Consider the following 19199-nt stretch of genomic DNA (forward strand, 5'->3'; position numbering starts at 1 on the left):
CATGAATGGCTAACAGCTTCCCAGTAGGCTAAGTGGCTAACCCTCTGTAAATAACACCTGACGCTTTTGAAGGGAAGGACAAATCTTACCCTGAGAACTTGACACCATTGGAGGCAGTGTACTGCATGAGACTGGCAGACAGTGTCTGAACGTATTGCCAGCTTTTACTTATAACCCCTTAGTTATGGATATGACAGCTCTCCAAGAAAACAGACAAGCAAGTCAGGGCCATTCAAATTATGTGAAAATGACCATTTGGAACAGCACAATCATATCATAAAAACAGTGAAAACTTGCAAAGCCCATTTCCTATTATTTGCTTTTTATTCACACACCTGAGTTGGGGTTGTTTGGATGCACCATCGACAAAGCTGAGCTTTTTCATTTCCATGAAAATGACAGGTAATTCTGCATAGTTGATGTCTTTTAGCACGGAGGGTACACGTAAGACTCTCTTTCCTATCTGCACAGTGTTAAATCTCACCTTGATCGACCTGCCTGGGATTACTAAGGTGCCCGTGGGAGACCAGCCGGTGGATATTGAGCATCAGATCAGGGAAATGATCATGCAGTTCATCACGCGGGAAAACTGTCTGATTCTGGCCGTCACCCCGGCCAACACCGACCTTGCAAACTCAGACGCACTGAAGCTGGCGAAAGATGTCGACCCTCAAGGTGAGTGTGTGGCCCTAAGGATGAAAGGGAATTCATTGAAAATGTAAGGTAATACCAATTCTCAAAACTTGAATTCATTATTCACTAAATCTGCCCTTATTAATATTGTTAGAGCTTTTGTATTTAGGATGTTGAAAGAAAAATAACTGGGGAATAAAGCCTAAACCTATGCAAATAAATGTAATATTAACTGAGATCTAAGAAAATAGACATTTCTAATCTTCAAGCACTACTTATTTTAAAAGTCAATAAAATAAACTTCTGGGACAGAATTTAGATAGTCCCCTTGGTTATTGTAAGCATTACCTGAATAATTACTCCCAATAAAAAAATCTGTTTTTTATTTCTTTAAAACAGGAAGCTCTTTAATGCATGAAAGATGTTTAACTTATAATTACTTGACATAAATATTTATTATAAAGCAGGGGTTTATCTGTTATTGGCATTTCAGAATCCAGAAAAGTCCCTTATTTATGCTGATGATCTGATTTCTTTTCTTGCTCTGAGCTGAGTAATAACAGTTTATCTGCAGAGACCCTAGTGATGGGTTTTCCCGTGTGTCTGTTTAAAGTAACTATGGAAGTGCATCAGTGATGTGTCTGCTTAATATGGAGATGCATGGTCTGCGATTCTAGGATTTCTTCTCTGATCCTTAATCACCCCCATTTTCTCTCTTCTCCTTATCATTAGCATGTTAGAACTCCTGGATCAATCCCCATTTTTTTTTTTTTAAATCATCTGCTTCCTCATCCTTTTGTTCTGCATTCTGCAGGATTCAGACAACTTTATCTTCAGCTTTTCTAATAAATTTTTCATTTCTGTTTTCACTTAATAAGTTGCAACAGCATTTTCCTATTGTGTAAATGTTATTTTTATTGTTTTCTATTCATTCAACTCTTGGTTTCTCGTGCATTGTCCTCTCTAAAGGTTTTAATGAGAACATTTTGAGATTTCCTTTTATAATCTACAACGTTTCTGAGTCCATGTCCTCCTGTCGGTTGTTTCGGTCGTTGTCTTTGATCTCAGAGACCTCTCTCAAGTGATTGTCGATCTCTTGCTGCTCATTCAGATATAAGAGCAGAGCTCTAAAAAGCTGAGGGAAGCTCTGTGTGGGCATGAATGGGAGTCATTGACTTTACAAGAGGGTGAGTGGCTAGCCACTAGATTTCACTGTGATGGTGGGGTTTTCAAGGCTACTGCAGAGCTGAGGGGACAGGAATGGGAAAAGGGAAAATTCAAACACCACAAATCTCACTAGTCTCACTGAGATTCAGTCATTTTTGTTGGATAAATACCTTTCAGTTTGTTGTAAACCTTTGGTTAATTTCCAGAGTTCTGAAAAAGTTAATTTTGACAATTTTTGCCAATGTTCTTACTGCTTTTATGGAGGAATGGCTTTCTTAGAGGTTCTTATTCTACCATTTATTATTCCATTGCATTATTCCCCACTCTGATCTTAAGTAACTTTAGTAATCAGGAAATTGTCATATAACAGACATTTGAATGTGGGATAATGAGGGAAATCTGGTCATGACATCTGTGCCACTGTTGGTCTTCATGATTAATTTGGTGGCTATGCAAGGGGCCTGTCCTCAGCACTTTATGTCCGTCTTTCCTGAAGTTTTGCCCTTGCCTGAAGTTTTGAGGAGGATGAGCTATTTAGATAACAGAGAACCATTGTTTATTCCAGGTGCCTGACTTATAATCTGATTCACCAAGGTACATAATTACATAATTTTTCGAGAGGTGGTCTGTTTTGGGCAGTAGCTACTTTGAACTAAATTAAGGCCATTTTCACCTAAGTAGGACTTGCATTTATTTAAATATGGGGGGGCGGGGTGAGCAAATGTAGGTTTACACTTGTGAGTACATGAAACAGAGTTTATTTTTGTGTTATTTTTTTAAAACATATTTTATTGATTTTTTACAGGGAGGAAGGGGGAGAGATAGAGAGTTAGAAACATCGATGAGAGAGAAACATTGACCAGCTGCCTCCTGCACATCTCCCACTGGGGATGTGCCCGCAACTCAGGTACATGCCCTTGACCGGAATCGAACCCGGGACCCCTCAGTCCGCAGGCCGACGCTCTATCCACCGAGCCAAACCGGCTTCGGCTATTTTTGTGTTATTATTTATTAACTACTAGCCCTGCGCCAGTAGCTCTCTTCAAGGCCTAGCCGCTCCGAGTCCGCTGCCCAGAGGCTCTCTGTGGCCCGGGTGGAACGCTTGCCTCGTTGCCGCGGCGATGAAGCGAGCATTCCACCAGGCCACTCACGCTGCCTACTCTCAGCAGCCGCCTCCCCGGGACTGGGGGACTCTGGCGGGTCTGAGAGGGCTGGGCGCCGCCATCTGGTGACTATGGGTGCCGCCATATTTGTGATGGAGTGGTGGTTAATTTGCATATTAGCATTTTATTAGATAGGATTATTGTGTTAATTTCCAGATGAACAACTGTAAACCTACTTTTGCCCCATCATGTATATACTTGGGAAGGAAGTTTCTGTTAATAAATTAGTATTCAGTTATTTCCATAATGATATTCAAAATGAAAGCTTTTACAAAATAAATAGTACTGTCATTCTGGAAAACATTTATCTGTGCTATATATCAAAATAAGTTTCATGATGAATTACTCTCTCACTGTATGTTGAATGTCACAGATTTGTAGGTGGACAAAGTTCAACCTTACCTGTTGCATCACTTGTGAAAAATGTTTTTATGGACTAAATGAGGATTTTTTGCACAACTTCCAGGGGAATGGCTGTCTGGTTTAAAAGGTCAAGCTCCTAGTCATCAGAATTATGTAAAGGTTTACATGCATCTTTCCCTGTAGAGAGGTCTTGACTTTTCAAAGTGCTCTGACACACTTTGGTTTGAGTTTCGGGAGAATAATATAAGTTTGGTTGGAGTGAGATCCTATTTTGGGGAGAGGGAATTGATTGGGGGGCAACACACTGTGTTGAATAACATGCCTCTGATCACATGGTGCCTTGCTCCTCCCTCCTCACCTAGTGCTGTCCTCACTGCATCAGATCACTCCTCAATTAATTGCTGTATTAAATGGTGTAGATGGAAGACCACAAGGTTTGGAAGCAGATCTTTCACATCCTGAGAGCATATCCTTGGGCAAGTTATTTGGTAACTTCCTTGAACCTTATTACCTAATTTCTAAAACGAAATAAAATTGTAATAAACCTTATCTCAAAAGGTTGCTATGACAATTAAATAAGATAAATGTATCTATAAAGATAATTCTAACTCCAAATGCTGGCAGTTATTTTCCTCTTGGAAAGATTAAAAGGACACTACTTTGTTATTTTATTTGTTGTCCATAGTTTAGAGTGATAATAAACCTGTGAAAACAGTCAGTAGCTTTCTGTAATCCAGACTGCTGCTTACCCTAGTATGAATTAATGAGGCTTGATATCACTTAGAATTATAATAGAATTATTTTGAATATTTTAATACTGTATCATAAAAATAGAAATGATTCCAGATTTACCTGAGAGTTGCTTGATCCACTGTGTGTAAAAGACAACCTTATTGGGGCTGGGGCCGGGGCTGAGGCTGGGGTTGGATGGAAGGAGGGTTGTCCTTAGCTTGGCTTGATGTGTTTAAGGCAGTGGTCGGCAAACTGCAGCTTGGCAAACTGCGGCTCACGAGCCACATGCGGCTCTTTGGCCCCTTGAGTGTGGTTCTTCCACAAAATACCAGTTCTTCCACAAAATACTGACTTCTGCGCATGGGCCATGAAGTTTTTTTTTTTTATATATATATTTTTATTGATTTTTTACAGAGAGGAAGGGAGAGAGATAGAGAGTTAGAAACATCGATGAGAGAAACATCGACCAGCTACCTCCTGCACATCTCCCACTGGGGATGTGCCCGAAACCCAGGTACATGCTCTTGACCGGAATCGAACCTGGGACCTTTCAGTCCGCAGGCCGACACTCTATCCACTGAGCCAAACTGGTTTCGGCTGGCCATGAAGTTTTAATCGCACTGTACATGTGCGCCTGCACGTGGTTTTTTTGTGGAAGAGCCACACTCAAGGAGCCAAAGAGCTGCATGTGGCTCACGAGCCGCGGTTTGCTGACCATGGGTTTAAGGCATTATGCTAGCTGCTGCTCATGGATTTAGGGTCAAAGGGCCAGACTAGGGTTCTTAGCACAGTCTCACCATGGAGACTGCATTGATTCCTCTCAGGAACACTTCCTCTGCTAGTTAGAATGTCTACTCAGATACATCAACAATTCAATCACTGCCTTTGTTAGCTAGTTCATTAATTTGCTGTTCAACACATATTTAGGAGGCATCTCTTGAGCCAGGCAAAGTGTTTGTGGTCAGGAGGGTAAATTCTGTATGCTGGGCCACTCAGTGGGACACTAAACAAGGTAGATGCTCAGTACACATTTCTGATTATTTTCGTGACTCTCCACCACTGTTACAGATAAGCTCTTTGTTTGTATCGCATCTTCTCACGTCTGTGAGGTCGTGGAAGTCCCCAGAGAAGTACGACAGAGGATCTGTTTGATGAAGATTTTAATATTTTAGGGGGTATAATTTGGCTCACAGCATGTATTAATTCAAGTGAAATGAGTTGTGTAATAACACTCCGTGTCAGATGTTTTAACCACAAGTATTCTGTTAGGTAGGTGGCATTGCCCAGTTTTATGTAAGAGGAACTGAGAGAAGTTCTGGAACTTGCTTTCAGTCTAAAAGATGATAATTAGCGGGAGCATGATAGGAGCCCGCATGCCTCTGCTCCCAGTAGGTCTAGTTTGCTATTGTATCATTCAGCTTTATCATCCCAATTGTTTTTTAAACACTTTATTCAGGAATAATCATGAACACATGTTAGAATTTTATAAAATTGGAGTGAAAGCTGCTTGATGAAGTTTTATGATACGAAACATGGCAAAACATTGTTAAAATTGCATTGAATTAGGTTTTGCCTTGTAATTTTTTTGTGAGGTAGAGATTTATTAGAATATTTCTGCATCTTTGTATAAGAAACAGACTCCCTTGACAAACGTAAAGACTGAATTTCTAGAGCAAATATTATAAATGCTGGAAAAAGGATCGATTGGGAAGAGTTCATGGTTCTATTCTCATGTGAATACTTCCTCATTATTTCCTAAAAGCAAAGCACTCAGTGAAAATTACCTTCAATTGGTTTAATGTGATTTCACTTGTATATGTCAGTTTTTAACATGGCTACATTGCTTTAACTAATTTTAGAAGATCATTTTAGCTGCTTGTGCATTTACCCAACAAATAGTTAACGAGTAAGGACTATATGGCAAGAGCCATTCTGAGCATCACGAATGTAGTGGTGAACAAAACAAAATGCTTGGCCTCATGGAGCACATATTCTAACGAGGGAAACAGACAGATGACAGATAACTGATTATTGTGATGCCAGGTTTGCGTAATGTCAGGTAGTGACAGAAAATTAAAACAGGATGCAGGAAGAGAGAGTGCTTGGGAATGCTATTCTAGACAGAAGGGCTGTGGAAGCAGCATTTGAGCAGAAAACTGGGGGGAAGGCCCTGTCAGTTTCTGGAGGTGGAGCCTTCCAGGCTGAGAGGACAGCAAGCACAAGAGGACCAGGAGTGGAGCTGGCTTGACATGTTAAGGGACAGCAGGGGGGCCACAGAGGATGGAGCTTGGTGGGAGGGAGGGAGGTGTACCAGTAGGTTCTGCCATCAGAGAGGTAGGCCGGTCAGAGCCTGTGGGGTCTTCTAGGCCATCATAACAGGCACTGTACTTTATTCAAAGCGTGATGAGCAGCCACTTGGGGGTTTTGAGGGTAGAGAGAGACGATCCGATTTATGTTTTCATGGGAGCGGCTGCCTGCTGTGAGAAGAAATGACTGGAAGAGGGGTCTGAATAGAATGGGGAGAGCAGTTAGATTCTTCCTTCAAAGAGGTCCCACAGGGAGAGAGTTGATGTGGCTTGGAATCAGAGAGAAATGGACCAGAGGGAAGACGCCGTCAGATTCAAGGTCCACTTGGAAAGTAGAGCTGACAGTATCACTGGTTTGTTGGGCGTAAAAGCAAGCAGGCAAGGAGGACTCCGAGAGTTTTAATCGAAGAAATCGCTTAAGTGGTAATGTCGTTTACTGCGATTAGGAATACTAGGAGAGGAAAATGTTTGGAGAGGATGAAGAGTTTTATTCTGGAAATGTAAATCTGAGATGTTTATTACTTGTGATATTAGAGACTGGAATGTGAGGGAGAGTTCAAATTGGAGTTGTGAGCCTGGGAGATATCAGCCTGGAGGCGGGGTAGTGAGTTGAATGGTATCCCCTAAAAAGATGTGTCTAAGGCCTGATTCCTCCCCCCCCGCCCCATGCCAGCAAATGTGTTCTTATTTGGAACTAGGTTCTTTGCAGAATCTTTTTTTGGGGGGTACAGATACTTTTATAAAACCATCACAATCATATTTCAGATACAATTTTACTTTTACTTGAATTTCACAAAAGGAAAAGAGAAGTTGATGGAATTGCTGAATTCATATAAATATTTCCTCTAGACAAGAGATACTTCCCCTAAAATATCCCTTCAAGATGAAAAAACAAAACAAAACAGCGAAACATTAAAGTTGATGTCATGATTTTTCCCAAGGACATATTTTAATTTTTGTTTGTGTAGATTGACTTCTTGCTGTGAAAGATGAGTTCGTTGGCCCAGCCACACTGGCATGAAAACACAGTTCCAAAAATATTGAAGCCCTTCTGTACCAGTTAGTAAATATCAGCCACTGGACTCAATCCAGGGATCTCTCTCTCTCTCTCTCTCTCTCTCTCTCTCTCTCTCTCTCTCCTGGCTGCCCCATCCCACCGCCAGGACCAACCCCAACCCCCAGCTCCCCCGGACCCAGAGCTACAGGGGGAAGGGGACTCTGGTCCTGCCTCCCAGGTGCCTTCCACACGCACCACTTCGCCCCAAGCAGCTTAGCTTCCATCTGTTTTATATAATGGCCACCAGGTAAGGCTTTGTCTGCAGAAAGGATTCAGTGTAAAAAACATTTGAAAACCTCTGCTCAAAGTCAGCTCTCAGGCTCTTGCAAGTTTGCACAGTCCCAGGATTTCTGAGAATGAAGGCCTTTCTCCCCAAAACACCAGCTCCTTATGGAGTCAAGTGCAAGCCTGCATCCTGGTGTGATTGCCTTGCCTCCAAATGGGCAACAGACACAGGCCTGTGGGTGTAGAGAGGACCCCTGAGCCGGCTCCAAATGGGGTGAGGCAGAAGGTGCTGGAGCCCAGGCTCAAGTGGAGGCGGCAGGAAGGGACTGGGCTTTGCTCCGTGCCCAGCCCTGTGCCCGGTGCTCAGGGTCCAGATCCTCTCCTATCCTACGAAAGGTGCTTCTTCTTTCCTGTACCTCCCTCCCTCCTTCCTTCCGGATTTATTGAGCACCTGTCTGTGCCAGGCGCTGGGGTACAAAGGCAAAGCTAGCATCCCCAAGACCTCACCGCCCTGTGAGAGCATCATCAAGAAAATGGCTGTGACCACGGTGGGTGCAGGATGCAGGGGGAGCCCCTGGGGACTCAGGGGAGATTCTCCAGTGGAGTTAAAGCCGGCTGGGACCTGAAGGCTGAGGAAGGGCATTCCAGGTGGAGGGAACTGCATGTGCGAAGGCAGGGAGGCAGGAAAGAGCCCCCCTGGTCTGGGAACTGTGGGAGGGCGATGGAGTCCGGGTCCAGGAAATCTGCTGGGTGAGGTTGGGGTCCCAGAACCCACTCCCTGGGTCCTCTGCCTTCTTGACCTCCTTTGCTCCTGGCTAGGAAGAGGGCCAAGGAAATAACCCCGGTGAAGAGGAGGAGAAAAAGCAGAGGCGACTGAGAAGTGGCTGAGAACCAAGTGGCATTCCAGAAGCCACAGGAAAGAGGGTTTCAGGAAGGACCTTGTGATTAGCTGTGTCCAGTGCTGCAGAGAGATCAAGGTCAAGGCTGAGTCTACCACTCAGCCTTGAGGAAGGTGGATGACACAGTAAGAACCGGAGCGCAGGAGTTGATAGCTATGGGATAGTGAGATTTCCCTTCCATTGTCATGAAGCAGTACAACCAACCTAGTGGCTTAAAAGGCAGCGTAACCGTGTTTTTTTGCCTTTCTGGCTTGGCAATCTCCCCAGTCCTCATAGGCTGTATTCATCTTCAAGCTTAAAGTGCTCCTCTGCAAGGAGCCCGGGAGGTGCTGGGAAGCAGCCCCCATTGAGCCACTTGTATTCTTAGCCCACAAATCCTTTCCGCTGCTTGCTGAAATATTCAGTAGTAAACAGAAGCAAAGCAGCCTTGAACCTGGTTAAGTCCTCACTGTCTCCAATCTTTGTGTCTAAACCAGACTATTATGTGCTCATCCAAAGGAGATGAGGGTAGAGAATTGACCCTTGGATTTGGCACATGAAATTCATTGGTGACCTTAATAGGAAGGGGTTGGTAGGAAATCCTTTTTTAGAGGAGGTCCAAAAGAGACTTGCACGTGAGGAAGTGGAAACAAGATAGGCTGAAACTCTTTCAAGTTTCACTGTTGAGATAAACAGAAAAATGGGACACAGTAGTGTAAGATCAAGAGAATGTTTTTGAAAGGTGGGGGACATTATAGCATGTTTGTATGTTGATAAGAATGACCCAGGAGAGAGTAAATTGGTGATGAAGGACAGAGATGGGTTAAGTGTAGGAGAAGCAGGATAAAGAATGGATAAATATGAGAAAAATCCTTGATTAGGGGAGGGAGATATAATGTAGAGACCTGTGGGAGTCTTTGCCATACACAGGAGAGGATTGGATATTGTGTCTCATTTTAACAGTAGGAAAAGCAGAGGATATGGGTACAGATGAGGTTAGATGGTTAGATTGATTGGTGGGGAGATAGTTTTTATCATACTGAATTTATTTATGATGGTGTAATGTCCACTTTTCCTGGTAGGTTGTAATGGTCAGATAATGAAGACTCCACATTTATGGAGAAATGACACAAACATCCATGTGTTTTATAGATACCGCTACACCTTAGCTGAGCAGTTCATCATAATGTTACACTCGCATTATCTGTGTAGAAGGCCAAGGAGTCTGTCCCAACAGTGGTGTTGATTTATTACCTGAGCACAAGTTCATTACCCATGAAGACTCTGACTGTGCCTTTTATCTTCTGGGCGCAGCCATATGTCAGCGTCACCCATCAAGCTCGTCGTCTACAATACAGGACTGTTCGAAGGCCTCACCAGGGAGGCAAATGTGTCTGGAAACTCCTTTCATGGTGATTTACTTCACAGAAAATGAATTTCATTTCTAAAGCTAGCATGACCAGAGTTCATCCTGGAGTCGATAAATATATATATTAAAAAAAAAAACAAAACAACCCCACCTCTCCAAGAGGAGTGATTCCTCTGGTTGGGAAGAGGGTACCATCCTCTCTTGAGATGAAATTTGTGAATTTATCGGAAGCTGGAGGCAGACTTCTTCATTTGTTTGGTGGAGGTGTGTCCAACCCACCTCCTCAAGCTGTTGGCTTTCAACAAGTCTCCCTCTTCAATCTGGAAAACGTTAAAGTCCACGGGTGTTGCAAACTGATAGTCACTGACCTTTGGCAACGTTTAGCAGACGTCTACTTTGCCGTCTCGTCCTGGAGGTGCTGTTAAATTGAACAGAAGCTTCATGCATCAGGCATTAAGTCGCACTCAGAATCTGACGAGTGTATTTATCAAATGCAAATACAAGAGCACTCCACAGAGAAAACCTGCTTCCAGGCAGCCTGTCTGCCGCGATTTTTCCTTTTAGTTGGATTCCCAGCTTACCTGGAAATTCTGAGCCTTAAATATTTGACCAAATTAAAGAAGTCAATAGATGTTAATTGCACATGAGCCCAAATCCTCCCTGCTATTAATTGAATCAATGAGTATGTGTAAACGTATCTCATACTTTAAGAAGAAATTACTTAATTGCTCATAGATGCCATGTTTTGACTTCTTAAGGGATATGTTTTTTATCTTAGTATTTCTAACATGAATGAGGCTCATAGAATCAATTAGATTTTTCTTTAATGGAGAAAGTGATAAGAACAGAGGCTAAAACCAAAAAGGCTCCTGGTCTTTGAAAAAATCATTTTATATCTGCTCTGTTCAATCAATCATTCTTTTAAATGAGCATCTACTGTGTATTAGGCTTGACCAGGGAATAACTTAAACGTCTGCTCTGAAGAAAGCAGGTAGCACAGAAACACGTGACCCTACACTCCTGTGTGATCAGAACTTGGATAGGAAGTGTGTGCAATATATCATCATACCATAATACTCTGAAGTCTGGGAATTACAGATGCACATTTCAAATCATGCTGCTATTGTATGTACTTGAATGTTAAGAGTTTCATGCATGTACAATTCAAGTAGGCTTGTTCAAGCTTTTGTTAGAAATTAGCCCATTTGCAGAAGAGAGTAATTAGTTCATCTGTAGGTTGATGAATAGGCTGGCCCTAGTATAGAAAGCTCCCATTTGAGCTTTTAAAATGTATGTTGAATCATAGAATTATGTCTAAAATTATATCAAGATTTACATATACCATAAAAAGTATGTTGAACCATAGACTTGGAAACATGACAACGAAAAATGTTTATCTTATAGGTTTTTTAAAAAGCTTTTTTAGTTGCTAAGAGAGTAGATCTTAAAAGTATATGCTCTTTAGACATGCTATTTTTATTGGGAAAGATAAAATGAACTTGATTGTGAAATTTACTGTGAAAGAGAAGAAAGAGAATAGATTTAGATCATGAATATGAATAGACATGTATTTGAATTCTTTTATAAAAATAGGAATGAAACAGAGAAGTCTGAAGGCACCTTGCCAGAAGTGAATGTGCTATGAAAGTGGAACGTGTTATTGTCATCAAGATTTTATCAGTGTGAAAGGAAATGTGAGATGTGGATTGCTAACACGGACATGTTCCTTCCCTCAGCCACTGGGCGTCACTGTAGAGACGTGGCATGAACATGTTTGAATTTTCCCTGAGTTGCTCTTTGTGGAGTTTGAATGTTGAAATTTGTATGTGAAAAAGGAATACAGTTTATGAGAAAGTCTTAAAAATATGTAAGAAAGCAATAAAACATAATCTCTCCCTTAATTGAAAATTAGAGATATGAATCTTTTCTCCGGAAATCTCATTATATTAATATATGAATGTGTTGCATTGCTCTTCAAAGTGGAAGTGTTTAATTACTAGTAAAATGACTTTAGTATTAAAGAACAATTGTGTTCTCATGTCTTTTTGTTTCAAAATTCAAAGACATTTAGCTGTGTCGATGTGGTTCAGTTGTTTGGAGTGTAGTCTCATCTCATACACCAAATAGGTCACCATTTCTATCCACTGTCTGGGTGTGTGTAGGAGGCAACCAATTAATGTTTCTCTCTCATGTTGATGTTTCTCTCTCTCATTCCCTGTCCCTTTCTTTGTCTAAATAAAGTCAATTAAAAAAACTCACAACATATCCTCAGGTGAGGATTAAAAAAATTCAAAGACATTTAAACACAATTAATAGTCGCTTATACATTTAAATCTTACTCCTGAATTCTGATGCAACCACAAGCTTCTAACCTTACCATTGGCATAGTAGTAGTTCTTTTAAAAGTTGCTATAAAAACATATTCTACAAGCCATCCCCAGAATATCTGCTCAAACCAGATCCATATAGTTATTTTGTGGCAGTTTATTTATATAAAATATGTCCATTAAAAAAAAACAAATCAAAACTTCTAAATTTCTGTAAGACTTTCATTTTCCCTAACTGATTTCAGGGTCCCTCCCTCCAACTCCCTTCTTTTCTTCTTTCTTCCTCTCTTCCTTCCTCTTCTTCCCTCCTTTCTTCTTCCCTCCCTCCCTCCTTCTGCACTTCCTCCTTCTCTCTCTTTTCCCCTATACATCCTCCGTCCTCCCTCCCCTTTCCTTTCTTTCCTTTTTCCTCCCTCTGTTCTTTCTCTGCAATGTTTCTTGAATAGAAGGAGAACCATTTCTTCCACTGACACAAGAATGAAGAAAGTACATGCAGATAGTGGTTAATTTGGAGATATCTGGAGAGGCATTTGAAGAATTTATTGCCTGTTGACGTAGATTTTTCTCTCTAAGTTGGAAGCAAGACTATGGGCTGAGAAAAAAACTGGGAGTGGAGGGTGGAAAGGAGGATGGGAGAGCAGGGGGTTGTGTAAGATGTTTGAGGAGCAAGGTATTTTGAACAGCCGCTGTGGGGAAAGGAAGAAGGAGCAAGTGGGCAACACGGAAGGACTCCATTGGGGCAGAGCGCATGTGCATCAAGCAGCCAGGGGGCTGGACAGGCAAATAGTTGGATTGCTTTTGAGTCAGAATTTTGCAGGATCTGTTGGATGGAAGACAAAGTGGGCAAAAGAGTTGAGGATATTGGAAAAAGACTCATTGGAAAGGTGGACTGTGAAATCCTTGGAAGAAGGGAAGAAAGTGAAGCCAGACAGGACCTGTAAGTTTTGGGGGGAAAGGGGATGGTTCAGGGATGGGGTTCTGGATGAGGTAGGAGAGCAAAGGCATGGGAAGAACAGGAGCCTGTGGTTAGAGAGTAGACTGTAAGCATTTATGATGTACAGATGGAACAAGTCCACATTACACATGTCCAGGAGGTGGTCATGGGAGGAAACTGCTAAAATGGCATGCAGGTAAAAATCACTGAGTAGGAGAGGTCAAGAAACTAAACACATAAGAAAACCGGATACATCATCTCCACAAACAACTAAGCTGCGCAAATAATGGGGGAACTAAGGATAGTAAGGAATAGCATGGTACTAAAACCTTCAATTAAGTGTGTGTGTGTGTGTGTGTGTGTGTGTGTGTGTGTGTTGAATATGGTGGTGTCTGGGCATTTCCTAGATGGCAGCAACTGGGAGGAACAGAGGTTTGGAGCAGCTCCGAGGAGCGAGAAAACTTCATTAATGTCTACTCTCTTTTCTTCCAACCCTGAGCTCCAGGGAGCTCAGGAAAACATGCAGTCTCCACCCAAAAGGCATGGGGGAGAGAACTGGGTGTAAGTGACAGCAAGGAAGTGAGAAGCATTGTTTAGACCGGAGCAGGAGTGTGTTGGAGCAATTTGGTGACAACAGAGATGGTTCCAGATGGCACAGTGAGAGGACTGGCAGAATGGCCGCAAAGGGAGGAAGTGGGCAGTTTGCTGGAATGAAGGACAAGCTGTTCTGCTAAAATAACCAAGAAACATTTTCCAGAAACTTTGCCTTAATAAGAAATTACATAAATAAAAGCATACAACATAAAATTATATTGTAAAACAGGGCAGCCTAGCGTTTAATAGCGTAAACTGGAGCCAATATGCCTGGGTTTGAATCCTGGCTCCACTCTTTACTAGTTTCTGATCTTGGGCAACTGACTTAACTTTTCTGTGCCTCAGTTTCCTCATCTGTAAAATGGGGGTAATTGTAATTCCTTCCTTACAGGGTTGTTATGAAATGAGTTAATATCTGCAAAGTACTTAGAGAGTGTCTGGCAGTTTAAAAGTATGACATAAAATTACTTTGTTTCCTTGCTTAAAAAGTGGGTTTGTGGCTGTCAAGTTTCAGATATGCAGTTATTTTTCCTGCAGAAATTCCTGTTAAAGAAGACTTTTAAAAAGCCAATAGTTTTAGCAGTTTCAGGAAGCATAGAGCTATTAAACTTAAATACCTCCCTTTAAAGTTAACCCTTGCTTTCCACTTCCTGCCTGCCTGGCTTTGCTCAGGATTGCCAACATTATCATTTGCCCAAGGCTCCCTCCTCATTTGTGTTGTCATCTTTATAAGCCAGGATGACGCACAGAGCCAACCCTTTCAGAAAGCAGTTTTAGTTCCTATGCGTGTGTGTGTTTGTGTGTGTATGTGAGTGTGTAAACCATAGTTTCTTGTAATGGTGCTCATAGTGGCCCATATAATGCAAATCAGGTTCCCTATATAGTAGGTGCCAGCAGAGCCAATAGATTGAATGAGAAATTCTCGCTGGAGGAGGAGCCTTTCAGTTTCTCCTGTTCAGAAGAGGAGAGATGACCAGTGGATCTTGGATGTGGCTTGGGAGTGAAGGGAGACTTTAAAAAAAAGAGAGAGAGAGAGCTGGTGTTATCTAGTACCAACGTCACCAACTGGAACTCCGGGCAGTTTCCTTGCTGTTGCCAGCAGAGACCTGGATGACGTTCTGGGCCAGAACATTTTGTGGTCAGCAGTCAGCTGTCTGAAGTATCTGTCCAGGATTCCAAATAATTGCTGAGGGCTCTGTGCGAAGCATTCTTAGTTATTGTCTGCAGTAAAAACTCCTGCATGAGAAGGTAAGAGTGGGAAGGCCGTAATAGTCCCAGGCCCACAGCCAGGGACTCCTCCTTTCTCTCCTTTATCTTTCTTCTCCTCTCTTCTCTTCCTTCCACAAATATTAAATCATTTGCCTGGCCGGCGTGGCTCAGTGGTTGAGTGTCGATCTATGAACCAGGAGGTCACGGTTTGATTCCCTTTCAGGGCACACGCCTGGGTTGCGGACTCCATCCCCAATGTGGGTGTGCAGGAGGCAGCCGGTCAATGATTCTCTCTCATTATTTATGTTTCTATCTCTCTCCCTCTACCTTCTTCTCTGAAATCAATAAAAATATGTTTTAAAAACATCTTTCAAGCATTTTGCTAGACTCTGGGCATATATTGGTGAGCAAGATAGAGTCTCTGTTACCATAGCAACTGTAATTTTTATGTTTTCTGTTAGTTAATATTTTACCTAGGATCACATGGAACAATATTTTTTTTTAATATTTTAATAATTTTCATTTCTTAAAGTATTACAAAGAGTATTACATATGTCTCCTTTTTTCCCCCCCTTGACATTCCCCCGGCCCCTACCCCCCCCCCCTCCCCCCCGTGTCTTGTGTCCATTGGTTAATCTTATATGCATGCATATAAGTCCTTCAGTTGGTCTCTTAATCCCCCCCCCAACCCTCCCCAGGCTTCCCACTGTACTTTAACATTCTGTTCAATGATGCTCTGCTTCTGTATCTACCCCTGTTCATCAGTCCATACTGGTCCCCTTTATTTGTCCCAACCTCACTGGAGTAGTCTCAACCTCACCAGGGCCGTCTGAGCCTCACCAGGGCCGTTTCAACCTCACCGGGGTCGCCCCTACCTCACGGGAGCTGTTTCAACCTCACCGGGGTCGTCCCTACCTCACAGGGGCCGTTTCAACCTCACCGGGGTCGTCCTTACCACACCGGGGCCGTTTCAACCTGACCGGGGTTGTCCCTACCACACCGGGGCCGTTTCGACCTGACCGGGGTTGTCCCTACCAGACCGGGGTCGTCCCTACCTCACGGGGGCTGTTTCAACCTCACCGGGGTCGTTCCTACCTCACGGGGGCCGTTTCAGGCTCACCGGGGATGTCCCGACTTTACCAGGGCCGTTTCAACTTCACCGGGGTTGTCCCTACCACACCGGGGCCGTTTCAACCTTACCGGGGTTGTCCCTACCACACCGGGGCCGTTTCGACCTGACCAGGGTCGTCCCTACCTCACGGGGGCCGTTTCAACCTCACCGGGGTTGTCCCTACCACACCGGGGCTGTTTCGACCTGACCGGGGTTGTCCCTACCACACCGGGGCACATGGAACAATATTACCTGACTTTGAAAATGAAAACTGTGCTATTCAGAATTTCTGGAAGTAACAAGGAAATAATGTTCATGGAAAACTTACGGGGAAAAAAACACCATGAAACTATTCCCATTCATCGCTGATTGCTTGCAGAAATAAAATATTCCATAATCTTTGCCAAGCAGAAAAAAGAACATTTACTTCACCCCCCCCCCACAACCCAAAACAAAAAAAATGCATTAACTGAAGGACATCTAATTCCCTAAGTCTGTTTTTAATTTTTCTATATATACATGTTTACACTAACTCTTCATTGATTTTTTTCTTTGCTGTTGTGTTAGAGTACAGTGTTCCAGATTACTTTTCTGGAAACTGCTAATGTGGTTCCTGGCTTGGTTTTGTCCCATTTCTTAATTAGGTGAAACAACACACTACTTGTAATTTAGTTGCATTCATCAATGGAAGAAATGGCAGTGTTCTTATAGGAAAACCACTGTGCTGACCACAAACACAGGTAACATGGTAGGATGGTCTCTTTCCTTTCTGAAATTTGTATTTCAATTCTTATCTGAACCTAAGAAAAATAAATAGGCTTGTTTTTTTCGTTCATTTATTTATTTAATAATAACCATTTGTTGAGTTCCCACTCTGTTTGGCATCTATATGAATTGCTTAGAATATGCAGGTTCAATATTATTTTATTCTTGAAGAGATCCTGAGATGCTTATTGAGTGAGATAGACAAATAAGCAGATTCCTAAGAACTCTGATGTTTGCGTACACAGAGAGCTCTGGGGGCCCGGAGGAAGGACTCCACACGTACAGTTGTGGGGGTCTGATTACGGACCTGCAGGACAGGCCTGAAAAGGATTTTGAAGATGGTAGGCGTTGACCAAGAAAAGAAGAGAAGGGAAGGCTATGTGGAGGTGAGGGGGAAGGTGTTAGGAAGTGAGGAGGCAAAAATGCATGGTTACCTGGAGAACTGCATCTGGTTGTGTAATATTGAGAGCTCAGGACTGGAGCAGAGTGAGAGCAGTGATGGGAAACAAAGTTGGTGAGATCACAACTTGCACGTACTGAATGGTTTTTATGCACAAAGTATTTTACATATGTTGGTATTTAATTGTCTTTAATGAATAGACGATTTTTTTAGAGCCATTTTAGGTTCACAGAATAACCCAGTGGAAGGCACAGAGAGTTCCTTTCTACACCCTGTCCCCACACATGCACAGCCTCCCTAACTATTAACATCCCCCACTGGAGGGGTGCAAATGGACCTACACTGACACATCATTATCACTCAGAGTCCATAGTTTCCATCAGGGGTCACTTTTGGTGTTGTACGTTCAATGGGTTTTAACAGATGTGTAACGACATGTATCTATTGTAATCTCGTTCGGAATAGTTTCACTGCCCTAAAAACCCTCTGTGCTCTGCTTTCCACTCCTGCCTCCCCTCCCCCTGGCAACCACAAATCTTTTTATTGCCTCCATAGTCTTGCCTTTCTCAGAATGTCATGTAGTTGGACTCCTATACTATATCGTCTTTTCAGATGAATTCTTTCACTTAGTAATAACAGGCATTTAAGGTTCCTCTATGTCTTTTCATAGCCTGACAGCTCCTTTCTTTTTTAGCATTGACTAATATTCCATTGCCTGGATGTGCCACAGTTAATTTATCCTTTCACCCACTGGAGAACATCTTGGTTGCTTCCAAGTTCTGGAAATTATAAGTAAGCTGCTGTAAACATCTGCATACAAGTTTTTTTGTGGGCATGTTTTCAGGTCCTTCAGGTAAATACCAAAGAGTGCGATCACTGGGCCCCATGGTAAGACTATGTTTAGTTTTGTAGGAAACGGCCAAACTGTATTCCATAGTGGCTGCTCCATTTTGCATTCCCATCAGCAACGAACGAGAGTTCCTGTTGTCCCACTGTCTCACCAGCATTTGGTGTTGTCAGTGTTATGGATTTTGGCCACTCTAGTAGGTGCGTAGTCGTATTTCACTGCGGTTTCCATTTGCATTTCCCTGATGACATGTGGTCTAGAGTACCTTTTCAGACGCATACCTGCCATCTGTATATCTTCTTTGGAGAGGTGTCTTTCCAGTCTTTCACCCATTTTTAAAATCAGGTTGTCTTCTCCCAGTGCCGGAAGCACGAGGGGATTTTTCTCAGATAATCACTGTGAGGATCTGGTTGAGCTCCTGGAGGCAAAACTACCAAAAGTATTGGTACCTATTATGACTGGGTCCCCCTGCAGTTTTCTACTCTGAGATTCTCCACACTGAACATTCAGCAATTCATCAATCACAGGTGTTCCTACCTGCGCCCGGGTTCCCTCAGAGTTTTCTGCTTCTGGGTTGTGAAATGTCTGTATATTAGTACATCTGTCTGTCTCTCCAAATTTGGGGGGCGATGCTTTATGACTCCATTTGTTTGATGAATCTGAGAAGGATTGGTTGATTTTTCAGTCTGTTCTGCTTTTGACTTATTGTGTGGACACAGTGGCAACTTCCAAGTTCCTCACTTGCTGGTTTCTCATTTTATTGATGAGTCAGAGTGAACATATGACTTATTCTTTTTTTTTTTTAAATATTTTTTATTTATTTCAGAGAGGAAGGGAGAGGGAGAGAGAGATAGAAACATCAAAGGTCTCATCAATGATGAGAGAGAATTATTGATTGGCTGCCTCCTGCATGACTCCTACTGGGGATCAAGCTCTGACTGGAAATTGAACCATGACCTCTTGGTTCATAGGTTGACGCTCAATCACCGAGCCACGCTGGCTGTGCTATAATTTATTCTTCAAACAGGAGTTCCTTTAAGAGTTAAAGGGGATGCTGTTAAAAATTATTCCAGCCCTGGCTGTGTGGCTCAGTTAGTTGGGCATTGTCCAGTGCACTGA

At 42.6% G+C, this 19199-nt stretch overlaps 1 protein-coding gene across 8 annotated transcripts in view; it reads left to right on the forward strand.

Moving 5' to 3' along the window:
• DNM3 (dynamin 3) overlaps positions 1-19199 on the forward strand; it is a 379551-nt gene that overhangs the window by 79045 nt on the left and 281307 nt on the right. For 7 of the 8 annotated variants that reach the window (XM_070395789.1, XM_070395787.1, XM_070395791.1 and 4 more), the window contains exon 4: positions 472-675. In XM_070395789.1, coding sequence (XP_070251890.1) covers positions 472-675 — 204 coding nt within the window. Of the gene's footprint in view, positions 1-471; positions 676-12706; positions 13158-19199 lie in introns of those variants that run through there. The other variant, XM_070395792.1, reaches the window with a different exon arrangement.

The sequence above is a fragment of the Myotis yumanensis genome, unplaced genomic scaffold (genome assembly GCF_028538775.1).
Source record: "Myotis yumanensis isolate MYYU_CA2020_CCGP unplaced genomic scaffold, mMyoYum1.0.hap1 SCAF_17, whole genome shotgun sequence".
In the NCBI taxonomy this organism is placed as follows: Eukaryota; Metazoa; Chordata; class Mammalia; order Chiroptera; family Vespertilionidae; genus Myotis; species Myotis yumanensis.